The sequence below is a fragment of the Athalia rosae genome, chromosome 5 (assembly GCF_917208135.1).
Source record: "Athalia rosae chromosome 5, iyAthRosa1.1, whole genome shotgun sequence".
NCBI classification, from domain to species: domain Eukaryota; kingdom Metazoa; phylum Arthropoda; class Insecta; order Hymenoptera; family Athaliidae; genus Athalia; species Athalia rosae.
Window position 1 is genome coordinate 7,796,013 of NC_064030.1, and position 12,707 is coordinate 7,808,719.

The 12,707-nt window shown below is 43.5% G+C and overlaps 1 protein-coding gene across 1 annotated transcript; it reads right to left on the reverse strand.

The window, feature by feature from the left end:
• LOC105685854 (heart- and neural crest derivatives-expressed protein 1-like) lies at positions 1-3,776 on the reverse strand. The gene is made up of 3 exons (XM_012400290.3): positions 3,339-3,776; positions 2,570-3,222; positions 1-608 (listed from the first exon to the last, which is right to left on the reverse strand). The coding sequence occupies exons 1-3, from the start codon at positions 3,418-3,420 to the stop codon at positions 480-482; spliced, it is 864 nt and encodes a 287-aa protein (XP_012255713.1). The 5' UTR covers positions 3,421-3,776; the 3' UTR covers positions 1-479.
• Between the last annotated feature and the right edge of the window lie 8,931 nt (positions 3,777-12,707).

A 12,707-nucleotide genomic window follows, 5' to 3' on the forward strand; every position in this document is an offset into this window, starting at 1 on the left:
TAAATTACTATAATATAATTTTATTCTGCGTAATAGTATAACTATACGGTTGTTATTATTACTATACAAAATTATACAAATATGGCGGAATATGCGTGACGAGAATTATACATACCCGCGTATTAATCTCTTAATTTACACGTAATACATATCATGGTCATGAAACAATAGTATAGGTATGTAATACTCTTTGGTAGGTAAAAATATGTTTTTTCGTTGGTTTTTTTTTTTTTTTTTCTCTCTGTTAAATTATAACACAAATTTCCTATGTACATTATTATGCATCGGTTACAATATTTATCCATATCATACACGTATTCGGAATTATATTTACAAGTACAGAATTATATAGATTCTTATCCATCTCAATTTTTTCGATACCGCGACCCCCGTATATACGACGTGACTTTCCATCTAGACGCAGTGAACCTCCCTCGGGATTTGATTTTTATTTTTATTATTTTTATTTTTATTTTTGTTTACTGCATTTGCGTTTGAGGTTCTTGTTTCAATTCTAACGCCCACATGTGCTGCGGCCATCCAGTCCGACCTTTTCCTTTCGAACCTTCCTCCTGCATCGACGAAGTGCTCTGAACGGGAGTTTCGATCTGTAAAAATGAAAATAAGAAAAATCACGTTCAGAGTAGATACGTATACGTATGAAAGGTGCACGACATCCTTCGGGATCAGACTTATATACACAGAATGAAAAAGAGATTAAGTGATTGAAATTTTTGCGCAACCGCAGCTTTGAGAATAAGAATTACGGAAGTGGTTTTGGGACAGGTAAATTAAGAAGCACGAGAAATAATAACTTCCCGAAGACCTCCCAGCGCGGAAACGAATCAACCCTGTGTGGGATCCGTTTGATCCTAAACATCGGGATTTTTTTCTACCGCGACAGATCATTTTACCGCACAAGAAGATCGTATATATATATAATTTGCGGGGACCGCGCCGTTTTGAGACTAGATGCATAGGTACCCCATCGGATGCAATTTATGGGAATTTAACATCGACCGAGTGTTTATTCGCGTGTGTTTCTTGTCGAGGAAAAACGATAGCTTCCCCTCGCATTCGCTCAAACGATTTAATCCTTTGATGTAAAAGAAAAAAGAAAAAAAAAGAAAACGCCTCGGCTCATGGAATTAAATAACCATGATCTTGGACCCTAATAACGTCGTTTGTGGAATACAGTCCCTATAGCTTTTGCTACAGAAGCAACGAGAAAATTACTAATGTGTTTTTAAGTGACGTACAGTGAGTGGTCTCCTCGGAACGTACGATATCAGTGGTATAGGTATAATAATATCGAACCGCGTGCCGCGGCAAAAGCGCTTGAGTCAGCTTCGTGTTTACTTTGAGTCAGTGTAAGCTTTCTAGCTGCTTTATTAAGTTGTGATAAACAGTGAAAAAAGCGCAAGAGGTTCACACTCGAAAATTATTTCATTAAGCGAAGTGCTGCTGAACCCCTCCGTCGAATATGTCGGGCGAAATTTTATCTACACGACCCGCTGATTCCGTCTGACGGATCTGACCACATTCGTATCGAAGATCGAGATAAAATACGTCCGTCGGATGGACCTCGTGCGTTTAGATCATTAGATAGCGACAGCTACGTTCAGGGCAGATCGATTGACTCCGATTGTCATTGAAAATGAGCAGGGGTGGAAACGGAGAATCATTAGATTGCTCTCGAGTTCGACAAGGTCATCTATTTCAGACTAAACAAATAAAGCGTTCCAAAATCGTTGGGATATTTCACAACCTGTTTTTCACGCAAACCGTTTCCATTACAGATGAATCGGCGGGATTGAATTTTGTACGCCACGCGGATCATATATCCCACCGATTTCAGAGGACATTGATGGAATCGTTTTTCAGAAGTTATAATGTGTGCGATCTGTACGTCGAATTGAAAACCAAAGAGAACTTTAACGTGGGCCATGAGTTTTTTCTTCCTTCAACTCGATCAACGCTGTCTGTATTCGTAGTGAAAACAAAAAAAGAAGTATAATTTGCACGCGGTGGATTTTTGCTGTAGATTTCAGCCCGACGCTTATGTGATACTTATAATAGCTGTTACTCGGTATTTGGAACCGCGGGTCAAACGACGTCAATCTTCGGGTTCTAAATTTTTATTTCCCCGCGGGTTTCTTGATCCCTTGTACACCACGACCGGCTGCGCGGAGGGACAAGTTAAGTTGAAGTACTTTGAAAACTTCACATACTTTAAAACTTACGAATAAACAAATCCTGACCTCATTACATGTATATATATATATACGTACGCTACATCGCACGAATCTCTCGAAGTATGTGTCATGAAAGATGAGGATAATTTATAAGGTTATCGCGTAAACTTGGTAATTTTTACCCAATTCCACGGGAGTGATGACAAAATTATATTCGTTTACACAAACCGAACGAACCGTACAGCTTGTTATACCGGAGCTAATTCGATGCTCGAACATCGGCGTTTGTAACAGAGTTGGAAAAAAAAAAAACGAAAAAAGGTCAGACCATGCAACGCGATTAGTTTGGTATCGCCATATTCCTAATTACTCACCGTATTTTGTTGAGACGCTTTGCTGCGACGTCCGCTGGATAAAATTTCTGCCCTAAAAGTCTGCGGCTCTTCACCTTCGTCGCTGTCGAGAACCGCCATGAGATACCCGATGTAGGAAGCCGCGAGCCTCAGGGTTTTGATCTTGGAAAGTTTCGTGTCCGCTGGAACGTTCGGTATGCAATCCCTCAGATCCGCGAACGCGTTATTTATGCTCTGCGTTCGTCTTCTCTCCTTTTTGTTGGCGGTGTTTCTTCTCTTCGGTCTGACGACCAACCCTTCCCTAACGTCGTGGAGATGCTGGTGCAACGCGTCGGACGATTGAAGGACACCTTGAGCGTTGGAAAAATCGTGTTGCCGGATCGCTTCCGGTTGCGACGGGGTGTACAAAAGTCCTGCGGGGTAAGACTGATGTCCGGACATAGAATTTTGCATTTGGTGGGCGTTGTACTGATGATGGTTCGTCGAATAGTGGGCGGAGGAATGCGATGACGGTGAATAGTGTTCCGATGACTCCTGGACACCGATTTCTTCGATCAACGGGGGCGTGGATGCCGCCGGACTACCGGCTCCGGAACTACCACCGGATATCCCGGAATCTGCCGCCGCCCAGTAAGTCGAATGAACTTCGACAGGATCCGCTATACCCACCGGACCTGCAAAATCGCAATTACCAAATTTGGAAGAAAGCTCACTCGATTCTTTGGAGATTCACGTATCATCCGCAGCACGTTGAGAAAATTTGGAAAACGAAATTTCGGAAAAAACTCACCGTAAGGTAACTGGGTCATGTAATTGTAGGGTTGATGCCATTGGGGGTAATACTCTGCCTGCGCCTCGTAGCCTCCCAACATATTTTCTTGTATCGAGGCACTCGCGTTCGAAAAATTGGAATAATCGAGACAGGATTTTTTTCACTCTCCCAAGTGCTGCCCGAATGATCGATTCGGACGATCGTTCGTCAGCGGAGCACAATGAACAGGGAAAAAAAAAAAAAAACGTTAACAAAAATTTCAGGTACGTGAACCGTATCACTCGTACCGAAGGTTGTTGTTATATATAAAGGTCACAGAACGGATGTCCTCGCACTGAAAATCTGCTCTTCGATTCGGCTCGCGGTTATCCTTGGATTTTTCTATCGGATAAAAGGACGCGTGTGCGTGGCTTAGAATGCGGTTGGAATGATACTGACGTTAGAATTGGGGATTAACATCTCCGTTGCTTAGCCAAAGCGTGTTTTTACGATCCCTCTGAAACGACGATGTGGGTGGATTGCTTCGAAACTCCGCCTTCGGGGGCGGTATTTCCCACTCCCACGCAACTGCGACGTCGCGACGCCCGCCGTCGACGTATCGGCCGAACGATTCAATTAGTAGATTGGATTGTACGTACAAGTCCACCCTCCCCTGCACCGCAGCGTTAATCAGTAATACCGGACTTGGTTTATTTTTCCCCGATTACTTTCGCCATATTTTTTATACAACGATTACGATTATATCTATTTTTATAGGGGGATGATTCTTTCGCCGGTGTCTGTAATTGCCCTCTAATTTCCTTCTTTTTTTTTTTTTTCTTTCTCTTCTTCGTTTTTCACAGAAATATCGTTCACGTACGACTAACGTGGGATACCCCCTTGAAAGTGGTGGCCGCCTGGGCTAAACGGATTATACAAATTTGTTCGAATTACCCGCAACACAAACAGGACGAGGATGACGGTCTGTCTAGTTGTCACGTGTTTTCTCTGGGGGTTAACGCGGTTTGGTAAAAAAAGCGAAAGTTCAGAGCCGACAAAGCGTTACGACAAACGGTAGCATCTATAACGAAGCGAGAAAAAAAAATAAGAAAACCATATTATACGCTCGTTTGGTAAGGAGTTCGTTTCATCCCCCTAGGGATGTTTGTTGCCTGCAGACTAATTCAACCTGTTCGCATAAATAAATTCTTTCGGAAACGCAATTAGAACTTTGAAAAAAAAAAAAAGGAGCGAAAAAAAGAACAGCTTTGGAAATTTAAGCTCGCGATATGGCTACCATCTCTCATTCTCTTGATCTCTCTTACCGTTTAATTGGCGATAACATAAAATTTTTCTTGCTTTCGAATTTTTTTCGCAGACGTTGAAATGGAATGAATTATAACGCTGTTCGAATGCACGATGAGCTTATCGCTGTGCAGTAGCTTTACGCCATGGCGGGTTATAAAATGAGTAACGAGTCAACTTTTATAGATCGGATACCTCGGTAGGCGGGGAATGTAAAGCAATTTACGAACGTGGTGTGATCAATAAAGACAATTAGCGATAAGATGCAGGGTCGTCAGCTGCCGGGGAAGCAGAAACGTTGTATAGTACAGTAGTAGGTACTGCGTATAACGTCGTATACAGTCGTCTGGTTTCAAATCGGACATTGCACAGGCGCGATGCCATCATTTTCATCTCTAATACTATTTCCATCTGCCAGAAATAATCGGCAATAAATGATTCCAAGTTTTTTCGCCTCTCGCATATATACCTACATTGTGCAACGATATAAATAACGACTAATTATTCGTAATAAAGCAGTTATCGTCGAAGGTATTCACATCGCCCCGACGAACGTGATATATGTATAGTAGAGGATGTCAAAAATTCTTTAACTAATTTTTTCCCAGGGTAACACGATAGAAAAAAAACTAGGAGAAAAAAAGCTCGCCACTGGCGCCTCTAACCAGAAGTATTCAAATTCCATTCGCCGTTTTTTTCGGCGTTAGATATGTACATACACGCAAGAAAGTTACATAGGGATGGATACGAACGAAAATAAAACGCGAGCAAAGAAAATCCGCAAGCGATCGAAAAATTCGATTCGAATCAAGCGAATAATATTCAGTTTTGAGCTGTATAGGTGTTCTAAAAAAACACGAAGAAATCACAAAAACGTGGCGTAGTATTTTCTCGATCGTCAACGAACAAGACAGCGGCACAACTTCCTCGACATGTTATGTACAATAATTGTGGTCTTCAGAGATACTTGGGAGTGATTTTTTTTAAAGACTTTTCATTTCTCTCCTTTGACCTTTCGGCAGATACGAGCGAAAGTGAAGTGGCCGATGCGGTCGCAGCAGGTACACTCCATCCAGGGCGAAAGCTCAGCGGCAGCGGCAGCACTTGGTTTTTTCCTCGTATGTGTGTACGTGCACGAAGATACGGGGCATCACGAGTATAAGAAAATAAAAAAAAAAGCAAGGGAGAAAGGTGAAGGAGATTTTGGAGCAGAAAGTCGGCTGCAGACATAGAAATGCGGGGATGCGAGAGGCGAAACTCTCCTCTTATCAAAGAAGAAAGCCGCCAGCTACGTCAATAAAGATCGTTTCGAGGAGCAGCGCGCACTTACACCGACTAATTTTCACTCTTTGATCTTAGCGGCGAACGGTGACACGCCGCTTACGCGTAACGGTCAAATACACGTTATTACGTGGTATCGACTTACGGAAAACCGGTGGTCTCCTAATTATTATATCGGCCACGCGAACGGAGTTTAAATCAAAAAAAAAAAAAAAAATCTGGCAATAGCCGCGTCGTTTAATACAACTTGATAACTCCGTTAAAATTGTCGCCTGGATTTCTCTTACGGGTCTGATAGTGGACCCGGTGTTCTGGTTTGTCGTGGAATGCGTGTCTCGGGAGAAGAAGTCGGCTCGATAACCGGCCCTCTATATCTCGAGTTCCGTGGAGGGGTGAGCAGCTGAGTATATCTATTATGAAATAATCGCGATAACTAAGTGAAACAGGGGGCCTGCTGGAGTTTCGTCTAATCGCAGGTTAAGGGATGATGCAGAGGGTGGCCGTCGAAGTACGCGGGACGTCGGGACGGAACCCAGAACACCGCGCCTGCGGGATATACATGTATCTGCAGACCTCCAGGACGCGGGTTCCGATCGAATATTATTCTACATCGATAACATCGATAAATCTCACGAGCGCAGCGATATCTTATGCTGATTTTATTCTGGACGGTCGCGAAAAATCGTACCGATCGCACGTGTACGCGTTACATATGTACAAGTAAAATATATCGAATTTCCGCTACCCTTTCGAGAGGGTCTTTTGTAATCGTTGTTGTCCGTGGTTGAAACTGGGGCATTTTTTTTCAGTTTCCCTCTCCGATGCACTTTCGGAGACGTAAACAATAATGTTGTCGCGGTGATCTGGGCTGCGTCGTTGAACAGCTTTTGGAACTTATTTATTTCTTTAACGGCGACAGCGACACCGTTCACTCTCTTTTTCTTTCTATGTAGAACGAAAACTTTCTCTCCTGCACGCGATGTCCTTAACCTCTTGACTGTGAGACTACGCTATACACGTAACGTGTACAGTAATTGAGCTGCTAGTTTCATTCATAATTATCAACTAGCTCCCATCCGGATGTTGAAGTTATACAATCCATTATTTTTCACTCTGTCTTTTTACTCTATGAACTGCAGCAGCCCAAACCCGTCCATCTTTCATATATTCGGCTTCCGAAGAGCTAATATAAAAAAAAAAGGACCTCACTCGCAAAATCGCCTTTACGTTTCTCAACTATATCCACCCTTGTAATTGAAACGTAAAAAAATGACGATTCGACGCTTGCATGATTTTTCTTCAGCGACGAATCTCATTTGTCGGGATACCCTTACGTAGAATCAAATGTATCTCACAATCAGTTGGTTCTCCACACATTCTCGCCTCGCGGTCTCGCGCGGGTTCATTATACTATTTCAATTTTGCTACTTATGAATGAATCTCGTCGTGACTATACGGAGTAGTAAACGCTTGTACGCGTGTGCATCTCGTTTACGGTATATATACATATACACGCCTGCAGTATTTTATACATACTATAAGCGTGCGTCTACTGCGCGTATGAATGTGTGCTGCATGCGAGATGCTTATAAAATACAGAGGACACGTGTCCAGACAAGGTGTTTACGTTAGTGTCTCGAGAACCGAACGACAAGGCTGAACGAACCGGTTTCTACTATAGGTATAATATAGCCGTGGCAAGGAACAGAAGCCCGGCCCAGCACACGCCACCCACGCCACCCAGGCGACCGCTGCACCTGCCATAAATGCTTCCTTCCTGTCGTTCGTTCGGTTCCTTCATATCCCACCGCCCCTTTGGTCCCAGAAATTTCAACCAAAAAAAAAACAAAAAAAAAAACAAAAAAAAAAAAAGGCAAGAAAAAAAGGGTCCTAACTAGCGTTTAACGATCCGTGTACAGTGTGTATACCTACGTGTGTATAAATTTCAAAGCTGCGCAATGACCGCAATTTCACCCCCGCTCTATCGAACATTAGAAATCGATGATCATCGTCGTTTTAACGGGAAAAACGGCGTAGGGGATGGAAAAAAGTCCGATTCCAAAAATGCTTCGAGATTCCAGGCGAAGAGCGTACCGCGCGGTCAAACTAGAAGCTGCAGAGCTGAAATCTCCGGTTTATCGGGTGTTATACAAATGTCGGTATTCGGTTTATGCGTTTTTGAGAAGCTTGTAGCCGGGCGTTTGCAAACAAACGAGATTCTTACCACGCGCTTGGCTACGTGCGATCTTGAGGTTTATTACTCGTGGTACTCGAAGTTCCGTGTCCAAGATGCGGGCGATAAAAAAAAAAAAAAAAAAAAAAACCAGTGAAATAAAATTTAAAAAACCGACCGTAAAACGCCCAAGAGATTGCGTACGAGTATCTTAGCGCTTGAAACTGAAAATAAAAAAAAACGACAATTCCACTGCGAAACGATTTTTTCATATATCTGCCTCTTCGAGTGAGAGAGAGTTTGAATGGAATATTTTTCTCAGTATATATTGTACTTTTCGGAATTCCGGTGTACTATCGGGAGAGGAAATGGAACAGAAACAGAGAACGGGACACGTCGGCGAAGAGGAAACCGCTGGAAGCTCGTAAGTTCAAGCTTCAGTTGGATCCGGAGTTCCATTAATACTTGGTAACGCAATAAACTATTTTTATATATACGACGGGGTTTGCACGCCTGCGCGTGTATTCCGACGTTCTTTCGTGGCGTATGATTTGATATCTCCTCCGAGAGCCACATGGCCCCCTCGATTTTCTCCCTTCTTTTACTATATACCCTACACTATATATATACTGAACTTGGATATATCAAGTCAAGCCAGTTTATTTACCATGTAGAAAATGCTACAACCGACTTTCCGGGGAAAGTGCCAATAATTATCAGCAGCCGAACGCTCGAATTCGAGAACATTGTATAATATACGGCTGATTCATGCGACGCGCATCGTAGATATAACGATGCAGATTTGTCGGTCAATTGGAGGATATCCAGTCCATTATCTACAGTCCAGGGATCCCCGATACACTTTTTAGAAATTTGGAGAACTGGTGATAGAAAAAAAGATAAAAGAAACGAAAAAAAAAACGCGGTCGAAGCTTCGGAAATGCTGCGTGTATTTTACTCTCGGAACAATAAACACTAACCCTTTTTGTTCGGCCGGTTCGTCTTTTCAAAGCCACTGCACAGTGGACCCTTGTTGAAAAATCATCCCTGATCTAGGTTAATCAAATTTAGAGCGTATTGGGTTTCACTAGAAACGCCGACGGGCTTAGGTACTTCGAAAGGTCGAAGAACTAGCCCCTTTTATTATGGTTTTTGTTTGTATATTCTTGCTTTTTTTTTTTGTTTTTTTCTCTTATAGACGGTGAATTTGAGTCGCGGAATTTTCGTGATAACGCAATATTCTCAGCGGGTCGTTCCGTAAGCTTATATCGTAACGATATCGATCGGAAACAAAGCCCTTGTGAAAATGGATGGACAATTTGCGTCCGAGTTAAATTAGCTTAGAATACATCTGAAGTGGTTTTATCTCGGTTTTTCCCAGGGTAGCGCCCGCGCGCTACTCAAGTGCCTTATATTTCTAGTGGTAAAAACCTCCATGACACCCATCGCGTACGCGTATCGTACACAGTGTATATCCAACATCTTCGATACAATTAACTTGTACTCGAGATAAAATTCCTTCGATTATATTATCCTGCCGTTCGACTATTTTCGCCATTTTTTGAGCGTCCCTCCGCGTCGCGGGATGTTAAATTCGACTCGATGGTATATCGGAAGAGGATCTCTCCTCTCGATTCCTGTACACGTTTAATTTTGAGAACAAATGGAAATATGTCGAGGGAAAGCGAAGCAGAGAGCGATGGTAGACGATGAGGTAGCGCACCGCCCTAGTCCCCGATGGGCGGAACCCTGCACGTCTGCACGGTGATGATCTCTCGCTCCGGATTGTAATTCGAGCTCGTATTTTGCTTCGAAAAGTTATAAACGTTCGATATATACGTATATTCCGAGCATACGACGGTGTGTGAAATCCGAGTTGAATAAACAAAAATTCACCCGTTTTCGCCCAAATTAATACATTCGGAGTCGACGGAGCGCGACATTCTGCGGAAATTGTAAGAGTAAGTGAAAAAAAAAAGGGATAGGTATGAAAAAAAAAAAAAAATGGCGCTCCACTCGCCGAAGAGCACCTTTTCAGCGGTCAATTCAGACGCCAGATAAATCTGTCAACGACTGTCCCGGTCCCGTTTCTTTCGCCTTTTTATTCGGTTTCGAAAAAAACTTATCCCTCGAGAAAAGATACCCGGAACACCCCGGAGCATTTGCGCACTTGAGTTACACAATATCTGGACGGTGTTCCGTCGCTTATATGTACATATACACACTCCGGCTTCCCGATCCTGTTCGAGATGGGGCAGCAAGTTATTTCGGTTTTTCTGGATGATGGAAGTTTTCTCCAAGTAGTTCGAATGGAAACGTTACACTGCTGTACATATATAGCTGCTCTGAAGAGGACTTTCGCACGGCGTGGCGCCAGGGACCCAAAGTCCGTACGATTTACGACTGTCCTTCAAATTCTAGCTTGTATCCTTTCGCGCGCGGTAACGTACTCTGTTTTATACGCTCGTGCACGCGGCGCTTCGAATTCCTCCGGCCGCAGAAAACGCGCGTTCTCGTACGGTGTGTGAATTTGGACGTCTTCGTTAGGTGATCTCCTCGGTACGGAATAATTTCTATAAGAGTATTTTCTTTCCTCACCAGCCATAACTTGACCCTCGTCTCACGTGCAACCACTTGAATATCTCGCTCTACGCCGCGCGAGTGATCGTCTCGTCGCGTCTTTCACACCGCGTTCTTACAACGTCTTCTTACCTCGATTCTTCTATTTGCATCGCCCCGTACGCGAGGGGAACCTTTTTCTTATAATTATCGCAAACACTCCGCTGTACAGAGAGTACAGTCGATAAAAAACGGAATACCGTATAGGCCCGGGTAACGAAGGGCGGTGAGCTTCGAGGCTGCAAAAAAAAAAAAATCCGTTTCAAAAAAACGGTCCGTGTATTTCACCGCTGATCGTACCGACCCTTCGAAAATATCTCTGTGACTTTTACACCCCCGGTGTCACGATTCTGATGCGGCGATATATCGGCGCGTATACATAAATGCGTTTCGTATAAATATTCTCCGGATGAATTGATAATTTTCTGAACTCGTCACGGAAAATAACCGCGAAGAATAACGGTGGTATTTCGCCACCGCAAGAATACGTAATTAAGTAAATGTATTTTGCGGTTCGGGTGGCCGTGCGGGGGGGTGGCATCTGTGACAGGTAGACATGGGAACATGGAAGCGAGGATTCGATTTCCCTAATAAATACCTATATCTCCCGCCCATATTATCGAAGTGGCGTCTATATCGGGCAAATTAAGGGTTACTCCGAGGTCCGCCACCCCAAATGCCTGGACACCCCGTAGCGCGGGACAAACGCATGGAATTGTATTTACGACCGGGATCACCGACATGTGCGGTAACTCCACGTTCGGCTATACTTTTTGCGCTGGTTTTAACATAAGGGCTGCACGCGGATGGGCGCGATGCAAATAATACGGGAAAATAAAAGACATGGAATCGCATCCACCCGCAACGGCTGCTATTCAAGCTCCGTCAGAAATCCATCAAATGTACGCGAAACGAACGAACAACTTTTGCGACATGTGATGAATACTCGAGCCTCATTTTCATACTTTTTTATTTTACTTTATCGAAGGTAGCCTGCAGCGAAGACGCGCGCGGTGGCGTTTCACGAACATGTGTACAAATATATGAGAGGGTCGTCGGTTTTCTTAGCGTTTTTTGACAGGGTCAAAGGTTTCGGGTAAAAATCTTGTTGGCGCCGACCTCCCGAGGACACCATCCGGGGTTAACCATTGTCAGTATTATACTGTACGGACGTGAGTTGCCGATGGCTGAAGCGACGCGTGCAGAACCAACTAGGGATTTATGTCCTAGCTAGAATATGTATATATACCCTAATAAAGTAGAGTAATACGAACCGGGGACAATGATGCAACAGACGGAAAAATACATCCCGCCTATTATATGAGTTGGTACAATATAACCGGAGGAGAAACAAAAACACGAGAAAAATTTTTCCTCCGCCGCACCGCGTTTTCGAAAATTCCAAAACTTCTCGATTCGTCAGTTCGAAGTTTTGTTTCAAGTGCGTTATAGTACGCGGACGGAAAACGATTCCGTAGTCTTAGGTAACTGCGAACGTAAATATTTATATAATGCAAGATCGAAATCCTCGACATAAAAAATAGTTCCTTGCCATTTTTCGCCTCTAAGAACTTTGAAGAATAAACATATCTATCTGTCATTTTGAAGTGCCTCGATATTCGAGACTGGGAATTTTCAGCTCAACAAAGACGGACGAACTAGATGTGTGTATACGTGTACCTTGTGACCACGTGATTTCGGATGCATCTTAGAGATCCAAACACCCTAAATAACCACAAAGAATCCAATATCGTAGAAGTGGCGAAATATTCGTCTGATTTACGACAGTCGCCCTGACGTCGCGCTTAGAATTATACACCACCCCTAAAATAAGCGTCACGCCTGGAAAGGTGCGCGACACTAAACCGTCGCAAAACCGCCCAGCATATATACCTCGCCAATTATTCCCACGCATTTAGCGTTTGCGGTTCCTTATGCGACCATGGAATCCCAGTGGAGTAATAAAGACACGTGCCTTTCGCCCTAGAGAAACGTAACCAATCCTAAGCAGTTCCCATTTAACCGCGCCG

Coding starts and splice junctions, on each gene's coding strand:
- LOC105685854 (XM_012400290.3), bottom strand. CDS start 3,420: ATGTTGGGAGGCTACGAGGCGCAGGCAGAGTATTACCCCCAATGGCAT. Junction 3,223..3,338: donor CATGACCCAGTTACCTTACG/GTGAGTTTTTTC, acceptor GCGATTTTGCAG/GTCCGGTGGGTATAGCGGAT. Junction 609..2,569: donor AAGCGTCTCAACAAAATACG/GTGAGTAATTAG, acceptor TCATTTTTACAG/ATCGAAACTCCCGTTCAGAG.